At 37.8% G+C, this 18,523-nt stretch overlaps 1 protein-coding gene across 1 annotated transcript in view; it reads left to right on the top strand.

Annotated features, from left to right (window-relative positions):
* LOC140167773 (uncharacterized) overlaps positions 1-18,523 on the top strand; it is a 54,162-nt gene that overhangs the window by 7,725 nt on the left and 27,914 nt on the right. The window contains exons 3-7 of the mRNA XM_072191065.1: positions 5,226-5,468; positions 6,326-6,361; positions 8,811-8,885; positions 11,706-11,939; positions 16,625-17,725. Of these exons, the coding sequence (XP_072047166.1) occupies positions 5,226-5,468; positions 6,326-6,361; positions 8,811-8,885; positions 11,706-11,939; positions 16,625-17,725 (1,689 nt within the window). The remainder of the gene's footprint in view (positions 1-5,225; positions 5,469-6,325; positions 6,362-8,810; positions 8,886-11,705; positions 11,940-16,624; positions 17,726-18,523) is intronic.

Below are 18,523 nucleotides of genomic sequence, written 5' to 3'. Positions count from 1 at the left end.
TAATAGACGATTGGAGATGGTCACGTCCATGTAATTGTCACCCCAACCATGTAATGCAAATAATTATGTGGGTTTTTTTACCAAATAAACCTATAATATAGAGAAAAAGAAGGCAAAAAGTTTTGTTAAAAGGTTGCATTTTTATTGAGACACCCTGTATTACACATTTATTCATTTCGAACAGCGCCCTCACAAAGATGAAATTTATTGCAAATTCAACAATTTCAGGGGGCCCAAAGTCGATGTGGTCCACCTTCAAAATTTATAAAACATCACTTTTATATAACTACTAGTCTTAAATTACAACTTTGCTAAGTCCCAGTAATTGTATATAGGTTGACTTCATATAAAGCGTCAAGCCCAAAGTTGACCATTTTCTTACGATTGCATGTCCTGCAAATGTGTCGAATTTGGAAGGCTTAAAGTCAAATTGGCCCCAATATTGAAAATAAAATGGAAATAAAAGTAAATAGGGCCAATAACTACCCATCTAGTCATTTATTTTCAATATTGTGGCCATTATGACTTTTAAACCTTCCGAATTCGGCATATTTGCAGTACATGCAATCATAAGAAAATGGTCAATTTTGGGCTTGTCGTTTTATATGAAGTCAACCTATAAAATTACTGGGATTGAGCAAAGTTGTAATTTAAGACTAGTAGTCTTATAAAAGTGATGTTTTATAAATTTTGAAGGTTGACCACATCAACTTTGGGCACCCTGAAAATGGTGAATTTGCATTAATTTTCATCTTCGCGAGGGCGCTGTTCGAAATGTAAATGAGTTGTGACCTCAATTTTTTGGATATGCATTGTATTTATCCTATATATAGCATCAGTGATAACAAAAAATAATTAATCTGACAAAAATGTGAATTTAGGGGGCTAAACTTGCCAGTTTACAAAGCGTTACATTTTTTCTTGCATATTTAATGACCCCGTGACACAACGCGCAACTACAGAATATTTTTATTTTTTATTTTTGGACAAATTGGGCACGCAGTTAGTGTGTATAAGTTTCAGACCTTTTTCTTTTTATACAGAAGGCACAGACTCCCAAAGATGAAATTTATTTAAAGGGCAACTTTTGGGTCCAAATTTAGACCCACCTACTCCAACTTTAAATGGCTGCCACAGAAAATCCGTAAGAGCTACAGACCTCAAATTTGCAGGTTGTTAATATTATTACAGGTACAACATATGACTCAAATATAAAGCAAATCTTAGGGGGTCAGGTGGGGCGCCTCCTTGATTTCATATGGAATGACCCTGAAATGCACTACATGTACATGTAAGTGAGCAATGAAAATGCATGCCTTTAATTTCTTAATATGTTATTTTTAATTACAAAATCTGGCCTTGTTACACTCCGGAAAATAATTTTTTAATTTAATAATTCATTTTGAGATCAAAAATCTGAACTTTAAATCACTTTTTTAGTTTTTGCCATTTTTGCGGCAAAAACTGGCAAAAACTGTTTTTTAAGCGGTTAAAACCGTGGTTAAAACCGTTTTTTTCACCTCGGCAAAAACCTGCGAACCCTGATATGATGTGGTATAATGTATATTTTGCATTAAAATACTATAATAAAATTAATGTTAGAAGTTTATTTATGAAGGAAACCAACCAGCACTTATTATGCATCATAACAATAAATGAGGAAGTGAAATAGCAGAAACTATCTTGTACAGAGCCCTTCTCATTGTTTACGGAAATAAAAATTAAAAGTAAAACAGTGACATGTACAATATACAAATATTAATAACTTTCTATGTGTGCAGGGATGTGGCTATGCTCATACGCGGCGCTCAAAAAAGGGGATTTTTTTTTTTCATTAAATTTTTTTTTAACAAAAGATTTTTCATCATAAAAAGAAAATATTTTTCGGGGTGATATCCCTAGCTTATTCCCTGATCCCTTGCTTTTGTTAAACAGATTGTGCCCCAATCCAGCGCTCTTATTTGATAGTAAAATTAACCGCCACTCAACTTGCAGGGACTACCTTTTGAGGAGAGTGAGAGCAATCGCTCTCTACTGCTCTCCTTAAATCTGACGTAGGAGAGTGATTTTTAGTTGACCATTCTCCTTACATTCTATTGTAAATGCTCTAAACAGCTCTCCAGCTTGAAGGCTCCAGAAGAGCTATTTAATGCTCTCCTGCTAATTCCAAAGACAGTCCTTGAACTTGGGGAGGTATGTATGAGTAGAGACTGACCGATCAGATCGGTAGCTTCCTTATCGGGCCGATTATTAGCTTATCGGTAGTGATCTGCATCGGCCGATTTTTCCTTCATCCGCCGATGTAATGCACCAATCACCCAATATCATGAAAGTAATTGTTGAAGCTTAACAAGTATTCATTTATTGGTATATTTCTTTGAATTAGACTAGTTAAATCAAGCGAAATTTAGCAAAAGAACAAGCTTTGTAGGCGATAAACATATATAAAATCATACTGTGATTCAGGCACGCAGCGGAGATAATCAGGTAATTCCCCGCATGCACATGTACAATTGTAGTTCTTACTTCCGGGTTACACACGTGCGTGTCAGATTGGAGAGAGCTACGGGCCGTGTGCAAAACTCAACACTTCCGGGTTACACACGTGCGTGTCAGATTGGAGAGAGCTACGGGCCGCGTGCAAAACTCAACACTTCCGGGTTTCACACATGCATGTCAGATTGGAGAGAGCTACGGGCCGTGTGCAAAACTCAATACTGACTTGAACGTAAACACAATATTAAAATCGAATGATTCGACAGACTCGGATATCAGGGGGAAAAGGTAAATTGAACTTAGAATAATCATGGTCAAATTAAGTATTGTAAATGAGCACGGGAGTGTATTTTTGTGCTCAGAGCATACATAATTATGGTAATACTTGTGCGTACAAGTACCCTTTCAACATACAGGTGAAATTTACTCATGGCGATGGCAGCCATTGTTTACAATTGGGGAATTGGTAATCGGTGATCGAATCGGCAGATCAAAGAGGGAATTGATCGGCCAATCGGCCGATTCAGATAGGGACCTGATCGGTCAGACACTATGTATGAGTGCACTAATTGAAATACAGTCAGGTGAAATATGGATTGTTCCATTCCACAAGCCGGAACAGCAAGTTGATTGGAGAAAGACAGAGTGATTATATTTGGACCATTACACAAGTTTAACATTTAACATTTATTTTATATCACTCGTACAAAAATTCTATTACCATGCTGGTACTTAAAAATATTATTTCAGTTAGGAAATACATCAACATACATACATCACTGGTCCTTATGTACACTATGGTGCAAAAATGGTCTCATAATTATAAGTATGTTTATTTTTTTTACAGGCGCTAGATGTCAGTACCTGCCTATGTAACCGCATAACCAGAAAATGGAGAAAATTGAGGCATTTAGCGTGATTAAGTTCCATTTTAAGGGTTACAGTGCCCAGAAAATCTGTGATGAAATACAAATTCCTTTCCCAATAAAGCAACAGTGACATATCACAATCACCACGAAGATAACTTTCATTTCATCATCGATTTTCTAGGCACTGCAACCCTTCAAAAGCAGGATCTTAATAACGCTGCTTGCCTCAATTTTCTCAATCTTGCAGTTTATGCGCAGTAACTGGGGCAGCAGGTTATTGGCATCTAGTGCCACCTGTTAAAAAAAGTAAACATACTTATGAGACCATTTTTAAACCATAGTGTACATGAGGACCAGTGATTGCACTGACAAAATTTCATTGATATAACTCTTTCACTTCTGGGTGATTTCGAAAACTTTTTGATACCCCCTCGTACATGTCATGAACTTCGCAACATGTTTTGCCATGACACACTTAACATTTTGATGTCCACCTCATAATTAAGGTAGTATGAACGGCTACGGTGTCATGCTCAGATTTGCTTGAAAATGATACAGAATGTGGAGATTGGTGAGAAAAACTCACCTGCCAATTTTTTTAATTTTTTCCAAAAGAGCGTTTTTGACTTATGTAATTTTTTGTGATTGGAGAACTCCATAGACTTTGCACACGGCATGTTTTTGGCATGTTGCCAAGTTCTTCAAATCAGCTTAATTTTTGAAAACAAGTAATTTGTTTAAATGTGATTTTCTCTCCTTTATACCCAATGCACAAATCTGTTTTTTAATTTATTTTATTGCAAAAATGCTACTTAATAAAGGACAGCAATTTTTTCCAAGATATTGGCCTTAACATAGGAGATATAAAATGGTAATGTTAGTACTTTTTTCAATTTTCTTGACTTTTTCTAGAAACACTAAATTACCTAAATTCTAGAATTTTTTTAGAGCTAACTACAGGTCCAATTTCAACAAACAAGGTGTCATATGAAAGGTAATCAAATTTAGAAAATTCTCTCGCCAGCTTTTTTAATTAAGTGTTTCTATTTTAAGTAATAGGTGTTTCTAAAATTCCTAAAATCCAAAATTTAAAAATTAATTTTCTAAAAATTAAACACTTTATCCAAAAAAGCTGGCGAGAGAATTTAGATATTAAGCTTATACACCATCCCTGAAAGTTTGGAAACCATAGCATACTCCATGTAGGCAAAAAAAATTATTATGTGGAAAAATTTAGGTAATTTTCAAAAAATAAAGAAATACATAAGAAATCATAGAATTTTTATGAAACTCTAAAAATAGGTGGAGTGAAGACTTATCTTTAGTTTGTTCTAAGTTTTAAATTAATACACAATTCCAATTTGCTATTGTGGCTATTTTGCTGCAAGCTTGATTAGCCGTTCATACTACCTTAAATCGGCGCACAGACTGGCGCACGCTCCTGTGATGGAAAAAACTATCGCGGCTGATGGTAAAAATGATATATGGCAATCAACCAATGATAGGTTTATTGAAGTGGTCTTCTCACTTGCCTCTCACCACTGTGGCCTGGGTTCAATTCCCTGTGTTGCCACATGTGAGTTTGGTTGCTGATCCATGCTTGTTCTCGCATGTTTTTCTGCGGGTGCTCCGGCTTTCCTCCTGCTTTTAAAATTTGACCTCTTCCCATATCCCTGTCCCATCATATTCAGTTGGCGTCCCTTTAATTTAGTAGCCTCTGAGCACTATTGGCCTTTACTTGGCTTTGGCCGAATGTTATAAATAAATATAAATAAATGATGGGGGTTAAAATATGTTTGCTTGGATTTATTTAAAATCTCACTTGATTTCTCTTTTTTATGATTATCATTCAAATCTAAGGTAATGTTCCCAAAAATGGAATGGGCAACGATAGAGACAGTACTACGGGCCAACAACGGAGCAGTAGATGCCACCATTGACCAGCTACTCACGTTAACAGAGGAAACTCCTAATACTGCTGATCCTATGGCGGGCGCAGGTGCATTTCAACTTGATGTGGCCATTCAGCAGTCAGCGCAACTTGGTCCGGCTACTCAGCACTCACAGCTTGGCCCTACGTTTACCGGTCATTCGCCGCCACCGGTAAGTTGTGTCCAATTTCTAGAGGTTAGACATAGTACATATATGATGGGTTCGGATACAATACAAGTTGGTGTTAATGCCCAAAATTCCACACAACTTGGCCCTGCTGCTCAGCACTCACAGTCTAGCGTGACATAAAGCGGAAGACAGGAGCCATTTGACTCCGTGAAATCTACATGTAAAGCAGCTCCTGGTTTCTGTTAAAACCAGCTTGAACCAGGATACACTGTGTGGCAGAATAATGGCCCCTGGCTGTTGACCACCATAGCTAGTCTATCACCCACAAGTTCCAACACCTTGTGAAATTATTAAAAAGTGCCAATTTGGAAGGAAGCTTCCCCTTTGATAAGTAAGTGAGAGAATAAAATCATTACATGTTTAATTCAATGACACTATGGCAGATCCGCCATGAGCTGTTGTGGCGTGTGGTGGTGAACTAAAGGAGATGAAACCGTGAATGTGCGCTGGTTCAAATCCAAATGGTTTTGATTTGTTCTCTCCTTTATTATAGTGCCAGTTTGCCTGAGTGTCACTTCATTGTATTTCTCAGGCATGTATCTTTGTGATCCTCACATTTAGTATTAAATGTCTCAAATTAACTGATGTCCTGCTAGGACACAGCAAATAGGCGGCCCCCTCTCTATAATTAAGTTAAATTTGATCAGTTTTGATTCATCTAAGTATGCGGTATGTGTGCCACTTTAGTAGCAAATAATAGAAGTTTGAACTGGACTGGCTCCTTGAGTCCTTGTGGGCATGAAGTGGCTCCTAGTTCACATGAAATCCCTGTGAACCAGGAGCCACTGGGGTAAAGTAGCTCCTGGTTGAGATTTCCTTATTTACACCTTTACTTACAGCTTGTCCCTACGTTTACTAGTCACTCACCACCACCGGTAAGTTTTGTTAAATTTTAAAAGGTTTGTTAAAAATAGTAGCTACGGTGGATTCAGATACAGTGCAACTTAATGCCTCTGCTTATAATTTAACACATCTTGGTCCTGCTGCTTGGCACTCACAGATTGGACCTTTAAAACATTTCTATACTTTATTTGAGGAATATGCAGTATATTTTCACCTTAAAACCAAATGTCACTGTCACCCATCACTTTCAAATCCCTAATCATGTCATAACATGCGCTGAAGTTTCATGCTATTACATATTGGGCAGTCCACATGGATTATATAATCTGCATTAATGCGGTTTAAACAGCCATAACCTACACTGAAGCTTCATACATTGTACTATTACATTTTGGGCAGTCCACATGGATTACATATGCAATCTAAACAGCCATAACCTACACTGAAGCTTCATGCTATTTACATATTCGGGTAATCTACATGGAATACATAATCTGCACTAATATGATCTAATCAGCCATAACCTAAGCTGAATTTCATGCTATTTTCAATACCTAATCAGCATTAATGTAGTTTATCCCTAATCATGTCATACCTTGCACTGACTCTTCATGCTATTTACACATTGGGGCAGTCTGCATGGAATATATAATCCGCATTAATACGGTATAATCAGCAGTAACCTACACTGACTCTTCATACTATTTACATATTGGTGTATCCTGTGGATTACATAATTCTCATTAATAAGGTAAAATCAGCAATAACCTACACTGAAGCATCATCCTATTTACATATTGGGGCAATCACAGAAAAACAACTCATACATTGGTTCATTTCAAGCTCAGTAGTGACGTCAATGCTTTGTCATGGTTACGCCGCAAGCGTACCAACAAACCCTCCTTGTATACTGCGAGCAGAGAAATACACATATATGTCACAACTGTACTTGAGGCGGACCAGCGAATAGGCATCAAGTGTGATTGACTATAATGAAAGACAGAGATAAAAAGACTAGTTCACGTCTGAAATTCTGACAACTAAACAGAAAATGCCGTATTGCGCAGTTCGTCAACCAATCACGGTGCGCCTTTGCCCTGACGTCAGACACGATTTAGTCTTTTTATCTCTCTTTCATTATACAGCATTTATTCTACAGTGCCTACTCCTTTATATTGAATTGCAACGTTCTTTGGCATGGAAAAGTGCCTCCTCATTTACCTATGCGCCCTGGGAGTGAAATGTGCTATTCCAGTTGAAATCCATACAATTTAAAATGGAGTTACCTGCATGGATGACTCCATTTGAAATCTATACCCCTGTGTGGAAGAATAAGGTCATGTCTTCCATAGGGGTGAATGGATTTCAATATCCCAATATAATACACACCATCTGCTTGCATTATTAGTTAAGTTATCCCCTGTTTGTTCATGTAATATGAAAAGATATCACTGATTTGAAGTGGCCAAATCTTATACGATCCCGGATACGATCTCAAACCAGTCATATCTGTATGTATCACATTTAACAACCAGGGGATAGCAAATTTATCATTTAGTATATACACATGAATTTAATGCCAGTATGTGGGTACTGAAAACACGATGTTGTTTGAAACCAATATAAACACACACAATGTCCCTTTGTTCATATGGAATGTACATCCTATAATGTACACACAAGTATATAGCTCTATGTGCGTATATGTTTACCTGCAGCAAACACAGACATGTTATGAAACTTTACATTCCAACCATGGATGTTAATGTAACCGGGGACTGTCCCCGTTTAGTTAGATGTGTGATTGACTGCAAACAGCCTAATAATGCATTTGAGAGTATGTCCTCTATTGTTAATATAAAAATCAGTCCCTGGTTGATAGGTTAAAATCCACATGGTGTGTAATTTGTGTAAAACGGGTCAACGTCCCGGTTAGGTTCGGAAAATAAGAAAAAACATGTCCAGGGTTGGATAGTTAAGTACAAGTTGTCGTTGAGCAGGAAAAACTTGTGGCCCCTGAACATGTTTAAAACAAAACTGCCAACAGTTGGCAGTTTTGTATTAAACATGTTCAGGGGCCACAAGCACATAGGAGGTTTTTCCTGCCCGACGACGATGTAGGGGTTTGTTTTTGTGTGGGTGTTTATTTAGCACATAGCTGCACATCGAGGGTTAAGAACCAGAAAGCCTGAACTCAAAATGACCTGCTCTCACAAAATGTGCATAAAGTAGACAAAGTAACTTTCTGAGATATTCCTGGTTTGATATCCTTTAAAATCATACCAAACATAATGAATTTTGTCATATTTAATGAATGGACTGCATCTTCTATAGTGCCCTGGCGACTTTATGCTCATTTTGTGGGAGCAGGTTATTGTGAGTTACGCCTTTCTAGTTTGGTACACATGCTTTTAGTATAAATTGTTTAAAAGCTTTCACCATGCTCATATCATCATTGCTCCACATTTATTCATTTTCAAGATGTATCGAGGACCAATAGGAGAGGAGCAACCACCACCATACTCACCCCCATCACCAACAAGCCCATTCTCACAGGTAAAGCATGAACATAGTCCTTGACTATGATTGTAAGTTAAGAATGACATGTTGATCTAAAGTCTGCACAAAATGTAACGCAGCTGTTATGAATATGTCTATAGCTTCAGAACTAATAATAGGGATGCCCACTATCAATACAGTTGCCACTAGAACGATTTTCCATTTACTGTGTGAGTGCACTCACATGCGTATTGTCTATGAAGAAACTGATCGATAGAGGGGGCGTTTATTACAAACAATACGGTATATAAAACCATGACACTCGAAAGGCCATATCTCTGGAATGAAACGTCCGCTTAAAATTCTTTAAACGCCAAAATGTTTCTTTCATCAATTCCCAGCCAAAAAGTTAGGTCTGAATCAATTTAAAAGTACTTCAATTTTTAGTGGACATGCCTACTAATAACTGTTTCCACAATATTTCTACATAGAAAGAAGGATGATTTATTTACATGCATTTTGATACCCCATGTCAACACAGCAGTCCTTTTAAAGAAAAATACCCAAATTTAATAGTTGCAGTTTACAGCGATCAATGTTATTACGCAAGCATTGTGGCCCGTAAAACTCTCCATTTATCTTTGCGCTGACTTCAAATCAATATAAATAGCTGCAACTTTTAAATTTGGGTATTTTTCTTTAATCACACTGCTGTGTTGTTAATATTGAACGAAACTGGCCAAATGGGGTATCAAAATGCGCGTAAATAAATCATCATTCTGTCTATGTTGAAATAATGTGAACACAATTATTAGTTCTGATGCTATTATAACAGCTGTGTTACTTTTTGTGCAGTCTTTAGACTGAATCCTTGGTTGTCAACACAGTGCATGTATTAGTGTTATGCTTGAAGTGACAACTGAAAAACTTTGCATTCATATATTCCCACATGATTTTGGATTGTGCCATACATGTAGCAAGTCTACTGATTGGCGCCTGTGTCCACCTGTTCTAAAAATATGCGTACACAAGAGGTTTGACACAACTGCCAGACTCACACCTTCAGACTCAGGTAGCAGGTCTGGCACTTTCTTAACACATAAGTTTCTCAGTTGTCAGCCCAGGATATTGACGAATGAGGATGTTAGTCTAGTTTTGAGCCATGTAATATTGCACATTATTCATAGAGGTTAGAGCTAGGGGAGTCTGGACCAGCGTTGGACGTAAGACATTTTTATGCGTAGCATTATCAGCTTGCACTACTTGATTTTTTTACATTTACATGTACACACTTTCACTCTATAAGTCTATGGCATAAAATTGCTACACATTTCCAAAATTGTGTAGCAAAGTGATCAAAATTTTACTTCGCGATACTGGCTATGGCCAATGCTGGTCTGGACTCCTCCATGTTAAGGTGTCATTCATCAAAGAGATTAGAGCTAGAGGAGTCGGGACTCGTTAATATGTGTGTAGTTCAGGGAGAGGCACATAGTTTATGTACCTCCAGTTTGTGTTACCTTGCAACACTTGGTAAACTTTTTGGTCCGTATGCACAAAAGAGTTAGACCGGATCTAAAGATAGACCTGGTCTAAGTGGAATTTAGTCACAGTTATTTTGTTTTATTTTTGAACTTTGCATTTAAATCTTTAGAATTTGCTAGTTACTCTGGGAAGGAAATAATAAGTATCATATTACGTCAGGGAAGCTATATGATTGGCAAATGGAAAACCATTATTCTCCTGATAAAAAAATAGAATATTTCTTGTCAAAATCTTGGAGTGACTGTTGCCATTTGATCAGTACTGTAATTCCATCCCAGATTCAATCCCAGATTCATGCTGTCATTATTCTACTTCATAGCCCCTTCATAGCCCCTTTCAGAAAGTCATAACAATGATTGCAAGTTCAGAACGGGGACCGCTCCCATCCGAAAACCGTGATACTCCCGAGATCTTTGGGTAGAGCGGTCACTGGGTAGAGTGGTCACTGGGGATGTGTTGTGTTTTATGGAATGGCATAGCTGGTGTAAATTGTTTATCAAAAAGGGAATGCAAACCAGTCAGAACGGGAACTGCTCCCATCCAAAAACCGTGGATTTCCCCGAGATCTCTAGGCAGAGCGGTCACTGGGGATGTCTTGTGTTAGAACCGCATAAACTGGGGTAAATTATTTATCAAAAAGGGAATGCAAAGCAGTCAGAATGGGAACTGCTCCCATCCAAAAACTGTGACACCCCGAGATCTCTGGGCAGAGCGGTGGGGATGTGTTGTGTTTTATAGAATGGTATAACTGGTGCAAATTGTTTATCAAAAAGGAAATGCAAAGCAGTCAGAACGGGAACTGCTCCCATCCAAAAAAACGGGTAGAGCGGTCACTGGGGATGTATTGTATTTTATGGAATGGCATAACTGGTGTGAATTGTTTATCAAAAAGGAATGCAAAGCAGTCAGAACGGGAACTGCTCCCATCCAACAACTGTGATGCCCCGAGATCTCTAGGCAGAGCGGTCACTCACGACTGGGGATGTGTTGCATTTTATGGAATGGCATAGCTGGTATAAATTGTTTATCTAAAAGGGAATGCAAAGCAGTCTATGCTGTCATAAACTTGAGAGATTGCTTTATCATCTTAATGCAATCTTGATTCACTTCTAAATCTAAGGCTATTCCAGTTGAAATCCATACACCCCCTATGGAAGGCATGACCTGAATCTCCCACACAGGGGGTGTTTATTTCAAATGGAGTCGCCCATTCATTTAACCCTATTTGAAATTCACACACCCTGTGTGGAAGAGTAAGGTCATGTCTTCCATAGGGGGTGGGTTTTAACTGGAACAGCCCAATGACAGACTCTTCTTGTTTTCTATCACCAGATGAACAGACCAGTACCCAAGAATTTGAACACGTCTGCAGAAGATGATTCCGTATTTCAAGAATTCATGTCCACGTTACAAGCGTCTCCTCCTTCATCCATCCAATCGCCAGCGTTTACTACAACCTTATCAACAGCAGCGCCCGCTAGCGTTCACCGTAGGCGATGGAATCCGCCCTTAGTGGGAGAGCTCCCTGATCACTTCTTGAGAATACCAACTATATCACAAACACCGGTAAATCATTTTATTTGTTATGACATATTTATATGTATTTGTTAACCCTTAACACAAGTGTTTTTGGGTGAATACAAAGAATAAACCATTTTCACCCTGATGTGGCAATGACGTCAACCTGTTTTGCATGCGCATCTATGCAGCGTTTTTAAGCATCGCCTTAAGCAACACAAGCGATTTGTAGCAGAGCCCAGTGAAATCCGCACTGACGTCACTGCCACTTCCAGGTGGAAAATGGTATAGTAGGAAGGAAGAAATTGAAGCAAATGACGAGAAAAGATCGGCAAAATATAAAAATAGGGTGTATTTTGGCCCCACAACAATGTGGCGTGTGGGGCTTGTGTTATGGCGTAGATGGTTGGGCAGCTGCAACTTCTTATGCTGTATAGTTTTGTGTCAAATAATTTGCATATTTAATGAGCTTATTTGCATATTTTGCCTGAAATTCCAATAGATTTCTAAATTGGTATGGTGATAGAGTGTGATCACCTCTTGTGCTGTATATTTTAATGTCATGCAACTATAATGGAGTATTTTATCGGGTGTGTGCTTCTTAGTTGCAAGTCCTCAAGTTTGTACATGGTTTATAGAATGACTGAGGCCCCAGTGGTCAGCAATAATCTGTTAGGAGTACAGAGGCCTTGTGTATTAAGCTGACAAGGGTAGCGCCAAGTTGCTTTTTGGGGTCCCGGACCCACCAAAATAGAGTTCGGACCCCCTGTTTTTAAATTTTCAGGGATTCAGGGGTCCCTGGAGACCCCCAGTTTTTCAATCTAGCGCTATTGCAGACATACTATTTATGCTGCATTTGTGCAACTCGGACTCACCAAACTCTACTCCGGACCCCCTACTTTTTAGTTCGGGGGCCCCTGCGGACACTGGAGTGTTTAGTTCTAGCGCTACCCCTGATTAAGCATAGAGCACTATAAATTGCTATGGTATTTTGTTTGTGTGTGTTTTGTTTGTTTTTTTTCCAAAAAAGAACTTGTGGCTATACACAGGTTCAAACATCTTTTAAGATGTTTGAACCTGTGTATAGCCACAAGTTAAAACTTTCCAAAACGAGTTTTGTTTAATTCATGTGGCATATTGTAAATCAAGTTTGATTTTTGTCAATTATCATAAGCATAATGGATGTTTGTATTAATGTCTTATGTCTTTTGTTTGGCCTAGCTATCAAATGTAAAAAGTACCCATGGTCTGTGAAAATAGGATCTGATTCCACACAAATTGGCAGTAGACAATCAATTATTACCAAATTACTTCTCTTGACAGGACTAGTGTACAATTTCAGCTTTTATATTGATGACTTTATAATGTCATCAAATTAATTATGTGGCAAAAACAAAAGGATCAATTTCTTAGCCATATCCACTCTAATTAGTAATTAATATGATTTAAATTTATCTCTTATTTCTTTACATCCTGTAAACTAATATTTAATGGTAATATAATGACATTGCTATAATCTGTCCCATCTGATGTATGTAATAAAATAAACTGTTATTAAATGAGTGGCAGTTCTTAAAAGGTCACCTCGTAGATACCAACCCTCCCTATTTCAGAGGGAGGCTCCCTGTATTTGTATTGTCCATTTTGACACCCAAATTTGGCAACCTCCCTATTGCTTGCAAGTTTTGTCCCATTGAAGTTGCATGTAATTTTGAAAACCTCTGTATTTTTTATTTGAATCCTCCCTATTTTCTGGATGTTAATGTTGGCATCTCTGTCACCTCTGTAAATTACAGTAATAGTAATATTGCACATGCTCAGTAAGAGAAGCTGGTTACAGTGATTCGATGAATGTGACATGATCAAACCAGAGTATGTTGCATGTGTCGAAGTAGCCTACTTCATACATCAAGCAGGGACAGAGTATACTAATTAATTACTAGATGCAAGCGCTGACTGCCACGCCTGTGTTTCACATTCAGCTGGTATCGTGAGATGAGCAGTGTTGCTACAAACAAGAGAAGAGTGAAGACGTAGTATTGTGGATGTCGTGATATCTACTTTGGCTAATGTTCTGACTACCAACACCTGTATCACATTCAGCCATTTTCATGAGCGGAGCAGTGTCGTTGTGTAGGAGAGGTGAAGTTGACTTAACATTCTAGATATTGTGAGATCTACTTTGACAAATAAATGCACACACCAGTGTGTTGAATTCAAACATTATTGTGAGAGGATCGGTGACAATACACACGGGAGGTGGATGAAGAATTGAGACTTGTAGGTTGTGAGATCTACTGTAAAAGTTGTTTTTTGAGATCAACTGTAAAAGTAGTTTGGTGAGAACAGATCTTTGCCGATATTGAACTAATTCGCTATTTTTAAAATTTGTGATTTTAAGTTTTCTTACATAGACTTATACGCAAAAGAACATATTCGCTCGTTTTTATTGTTGTGGTGTCAAAGTCAAACGTGAGAGGATTAGTGTCGATACACGCAGGAGGCGGATGAAGAATTAAGCCTTGTAGTTTTGCGATATCTACTTTGACCCCTGTATCGCATTCAGCCATTTTTGTGAGCGGAGCAGTGTCGTATAGGAGAGGTGAAGTTGGTTTAATATTCTGGATGTTGTAATCTACTTTGACTTATAAATGCACACACCGGTGTGTCAAATTCAGACATTATTGCGAGAGGATCGATATCGATACAGACGGGAGGTGGATGAAGAATTGAGATTTGTGTTGTGATTTATACTTTGACCAGTCATGCGGTTGCACCCTTGTATCGCATTCAGCCATTTTCATGAGCGGAGCAGTGTCATATAGGAGAGGTGAAGTTGATTTAATATTCTGGATGTTGTAATCTACTTTGACTTATAAATGCACACACCGGTGTGTCAAATTCAGACATTATTGCGAGAGGATCGATATCGATACACACGGGAGGTTGCTGAAGAATTGAGATTTGTGTTGTGATTTATACTTTGACCAGTCATGCGGTTGCACCCTTGTATCGCATTCAGCCATTTTCATGAGCGGAGCAGTGTCATATAGGAGAGGTGAAGTTGATTTAATATTCTGGATGTTGTAATCTACTTTGACTTATAAATGCACACACCGGTGTGTCAAATTCAGACATTATTGCGAGAGGATCGATATCGATACAGACGGGAGGTGGATGAAGAATTGAGACTTGTTGTGTTGTGAAATCTACTGCAAAAGTCGCTATTTTCGTTAGTGTATTTTTCTTTGCTTTGCCGATTTTGAACTATTTGCCTAGTTTTTTAATTCGTGATCTTACATAGACTTGTACACAAAAGAACAAAGAACATATTTGCTTGTTTTTATTTTTCATGGTAGCTGTTGATAAGGCCGCAAAGAAAGAAAATTAATGTTCCGTGAAAATTTCACATTCAGCGCTGTAATGTAAATACTGAACAGAAGTGCAGTACTAAATACTGGACGGAAGTGCAATAATATTCAAGATCTTGAATATTATAGAGCTTGAATAATCGATCTTAGGGACCATTCAGGCTGTCATTATATTGTTTTTGTATTAATTACCGATTAATCAGCCTGCAATTTGTAGTTAATTTGTTTCTTTTGCTTATCTGTAGTGGTTAGAGCTTTTGTTGTTGTGTCGTTTCTGCCTTTTGCATTGTTTCATCCTGCCTTGGACGGGTGCAGCACCGGTTTCTCTACCCACGACAGATATTGTTGATTTTAATTGCATTTTTGTTTTGATTTATAGAATATATTGTATCATTGTATAATTCCTACAACTACTAGATGTGTTTTCTGGTGTGTCCGGGTGTTTCGTGGTGCGGCGTTTGTGTTGTGTAGTCTTGTCCTTCCTGTACAACACTGCAAAAGCACACTTGGTGGTTGTTGTGATTTTCAGATTTGGTTTTTTTTGTATTTAAGCTAGTAAATTTCATTTTTTTCTATATTATAATATTTTTGTGTTGTAAATAATCTTGCCAGAAACTGTTTTGTTTGTAAGAGGCAATATAAGTACATATGTGACCCGGCAGCACAAACGAGCCGTAAATTCCCTAAATTGTATTCTGAGTTATGGTGTAAAATGTGTACGAAGGTCGTATTCATCGGTCACTTAAGCTGGCGCGACATCTGTCTTATTTTGATAGTCACAACACCAATCAATAATCCTATTATTGAAGTGGATAATAAGCTTCTACCTAAGATGGCTATAGAACTTTTAATAGCTCTGGTCTTTGTTTGCTTTTGCTAAATCCTTTTCAAGTGGTGGGTTATTTGTATAGGTATGCATAACCAACAATTAACAATGAGTGAACCTCATTATGACTGTTTGATATTTATTGCCAGCAATGTGGAAAAAGAGACACACATAGAAACGAAAAAAGCTAAAATTTTGTTGAAGGAGCAAAGTTTAACTAACCATAACTCCGCTTCTGGATATCGTTTGAAGTCAAATGATATACCATTTTTAAGTTTATGATGTTTATTTTTTAAACACGAAATAAAACAAAATTGACCGGGGGAGGAATTACGGCTCATTCGCCGTGGGCGGTCACATATTATTATTATTGATAATTATCCTCTACTTTGCCTGACTCTCTCCATCTCATCATGGCTTGGCATGGTTACTGTGGAATCTCTGCATGGATGGTGATGCTCGTAATTGTTTTGGTGCTTGGTAACAAAACCATAGCAGAGGAGAATCAAGAGTACAGAATTATTACATGTGAACAGGAAAATATCACTGATTGGTGGGTTGATTATAATGATTACTATGGGATAATGGGTATTGTTACAAGATGTAAGACCCATTGTCCCATAGACTGCACCTGTGTCCTGGGTAACACCACAGTAACCACCAACTGTAATAATGGAGACATAGCTGAGACTACAATCCCATACCCATCTACTAATGTGAGCTATCTGAGTTGGGCTGATAGTACATTGCACACAATCAAACCAGATGCATTCTTAATGTTTGGTAATGTGTTAAAAGGATTGCATCTAAACAATGTCAGCCTTCAGTGTATTCGGCCAGGAGTTTTCAACAATGAATTAACATCTCTGAGGCATCTGCTCATACAGGATAATGACATTACTAACTTGGCACCTGATGTATTCAGTGAATTGACAAGCTTGTTGGATTTAGACCTTTTTAATAATAACCTTACTGACTTGGCACCTGGTGTATTCAGTGAATTGACAAGCATGGTGGATTTAGACCTTTTTAATAATAACCTTACTGACTTGGCACCTGGTGTATTCAGTGAATTGACAAGCTTGGAATGGTTATACCTTTCTGACAATCATCTTACTGACTTGGCACCTGGTGTATTCAGTGAATTGACAAGCTTGGAATGGTCATACCTTTCTGACAATCATCTTACTGACTTGGCACCTGGTGTATTCAGTGAATTGACAAGCTTGACAGTTTTAATCCTTGACAGTAACCATCTTACTAAGATAATACCTGGCACCTTCAATGGATTATTCAGTGAATTGTCTAATAATTCTTCCTCTGCATTGGAAATTGTAATAGCTCTGTTATTGGTGAACAACAACATTTCCATATTACATACTGACACATTTCAAAATCAAACTGCACTCACACATCTTGATATTAGTAACAACCAGTTGCGGTTCCTTCCACAAGATATTTTTCACAACCTGAACCAATTGCAAGTTCTGTGGTTGTCAGGAAATAACTTGGTTCACATTCCTGCTGACCTGTTCTTGCATTGTGTCCATTTGGAAAGACTTGACTTGCGTGACAATCCAATTTTGTGGATTGAACCAAATGCATTTGCAGGGTTGAATGAAACAGCAGATTTAATTGTAAGTGACCCGTCCACCTGTTGTTTTACATTGACAAATTGCGAATATGACAAAGCGCAAACGTTTGTTGCCATATTATGGTCTTCGTATAGTTATATGGTTTGTAGGTGCTCTTGCTATACTTGGAAATGTCTTGGCATGTTATGTTAAATACAAGCAAAAACAGCAAAGTAACAAAGTACAATATTTATTAATCACAAACTTGTCAATATCTGATTTCTGTATGGGTATATATCTAATCATTTTAGTTTCAGCAGACTTGCATTACACACATTATTTTCCATCCTTTTCTGAATCTTGGCGATCCAGTGTGTTGTGTAGAATAGCTGGTGCCTTATCTGTATTCTCCAGTGAGGCATCAGCTTTCTTCATAACAATGATCATTATTGACAGGTTTCTGGGGGTGAAGTACACATTCAGTAGGCGTCAAATTGGTACTAAAGTTGCATGTGTTTTGGTTGCCCTGTTGTGGTTTCTAGCATTAGGTATAAGCATTACATCTTTTGCATTATCTTATGGCAATCCTGATATCTATGCAGTATCAGAAATTTGTGTGGGGTTACCCATTTCAAGGCAAATTTATTATGATATCAATGAAACTACAATATATGAAAAGGTAGATGGAGCTAGAGTTAAAATAACAGATTCAAATGTTATACGTACAGGAAGCAAGGCAGCTATGTACTTTTCAATTGCCATATTTACAGTCCTTAATCTGGCATGCTTTATTGTTGTAGGTTATTGTTATCTGGCTATTTTGGTCTCCGCCAGGCAAACAGCTAGGAACGCTGGCCGTTC

Source organism: Amphiura filiformis, chromosome 13, assembly GCF_039555335.1.
Source record: "Amphiura filiformis chromosome 13, Afil_fr2py, whole genome shotgun sequence".
NCBI lineage: Eukaryota > Metazoa > Echinodermata > Ophiuroidea > Amphilepidida > Amphiuridae > Amphiura > Amphiura filiformis.
This window is presented reverse-complemented; position numbering and strand designations above follow the sequence as displayed.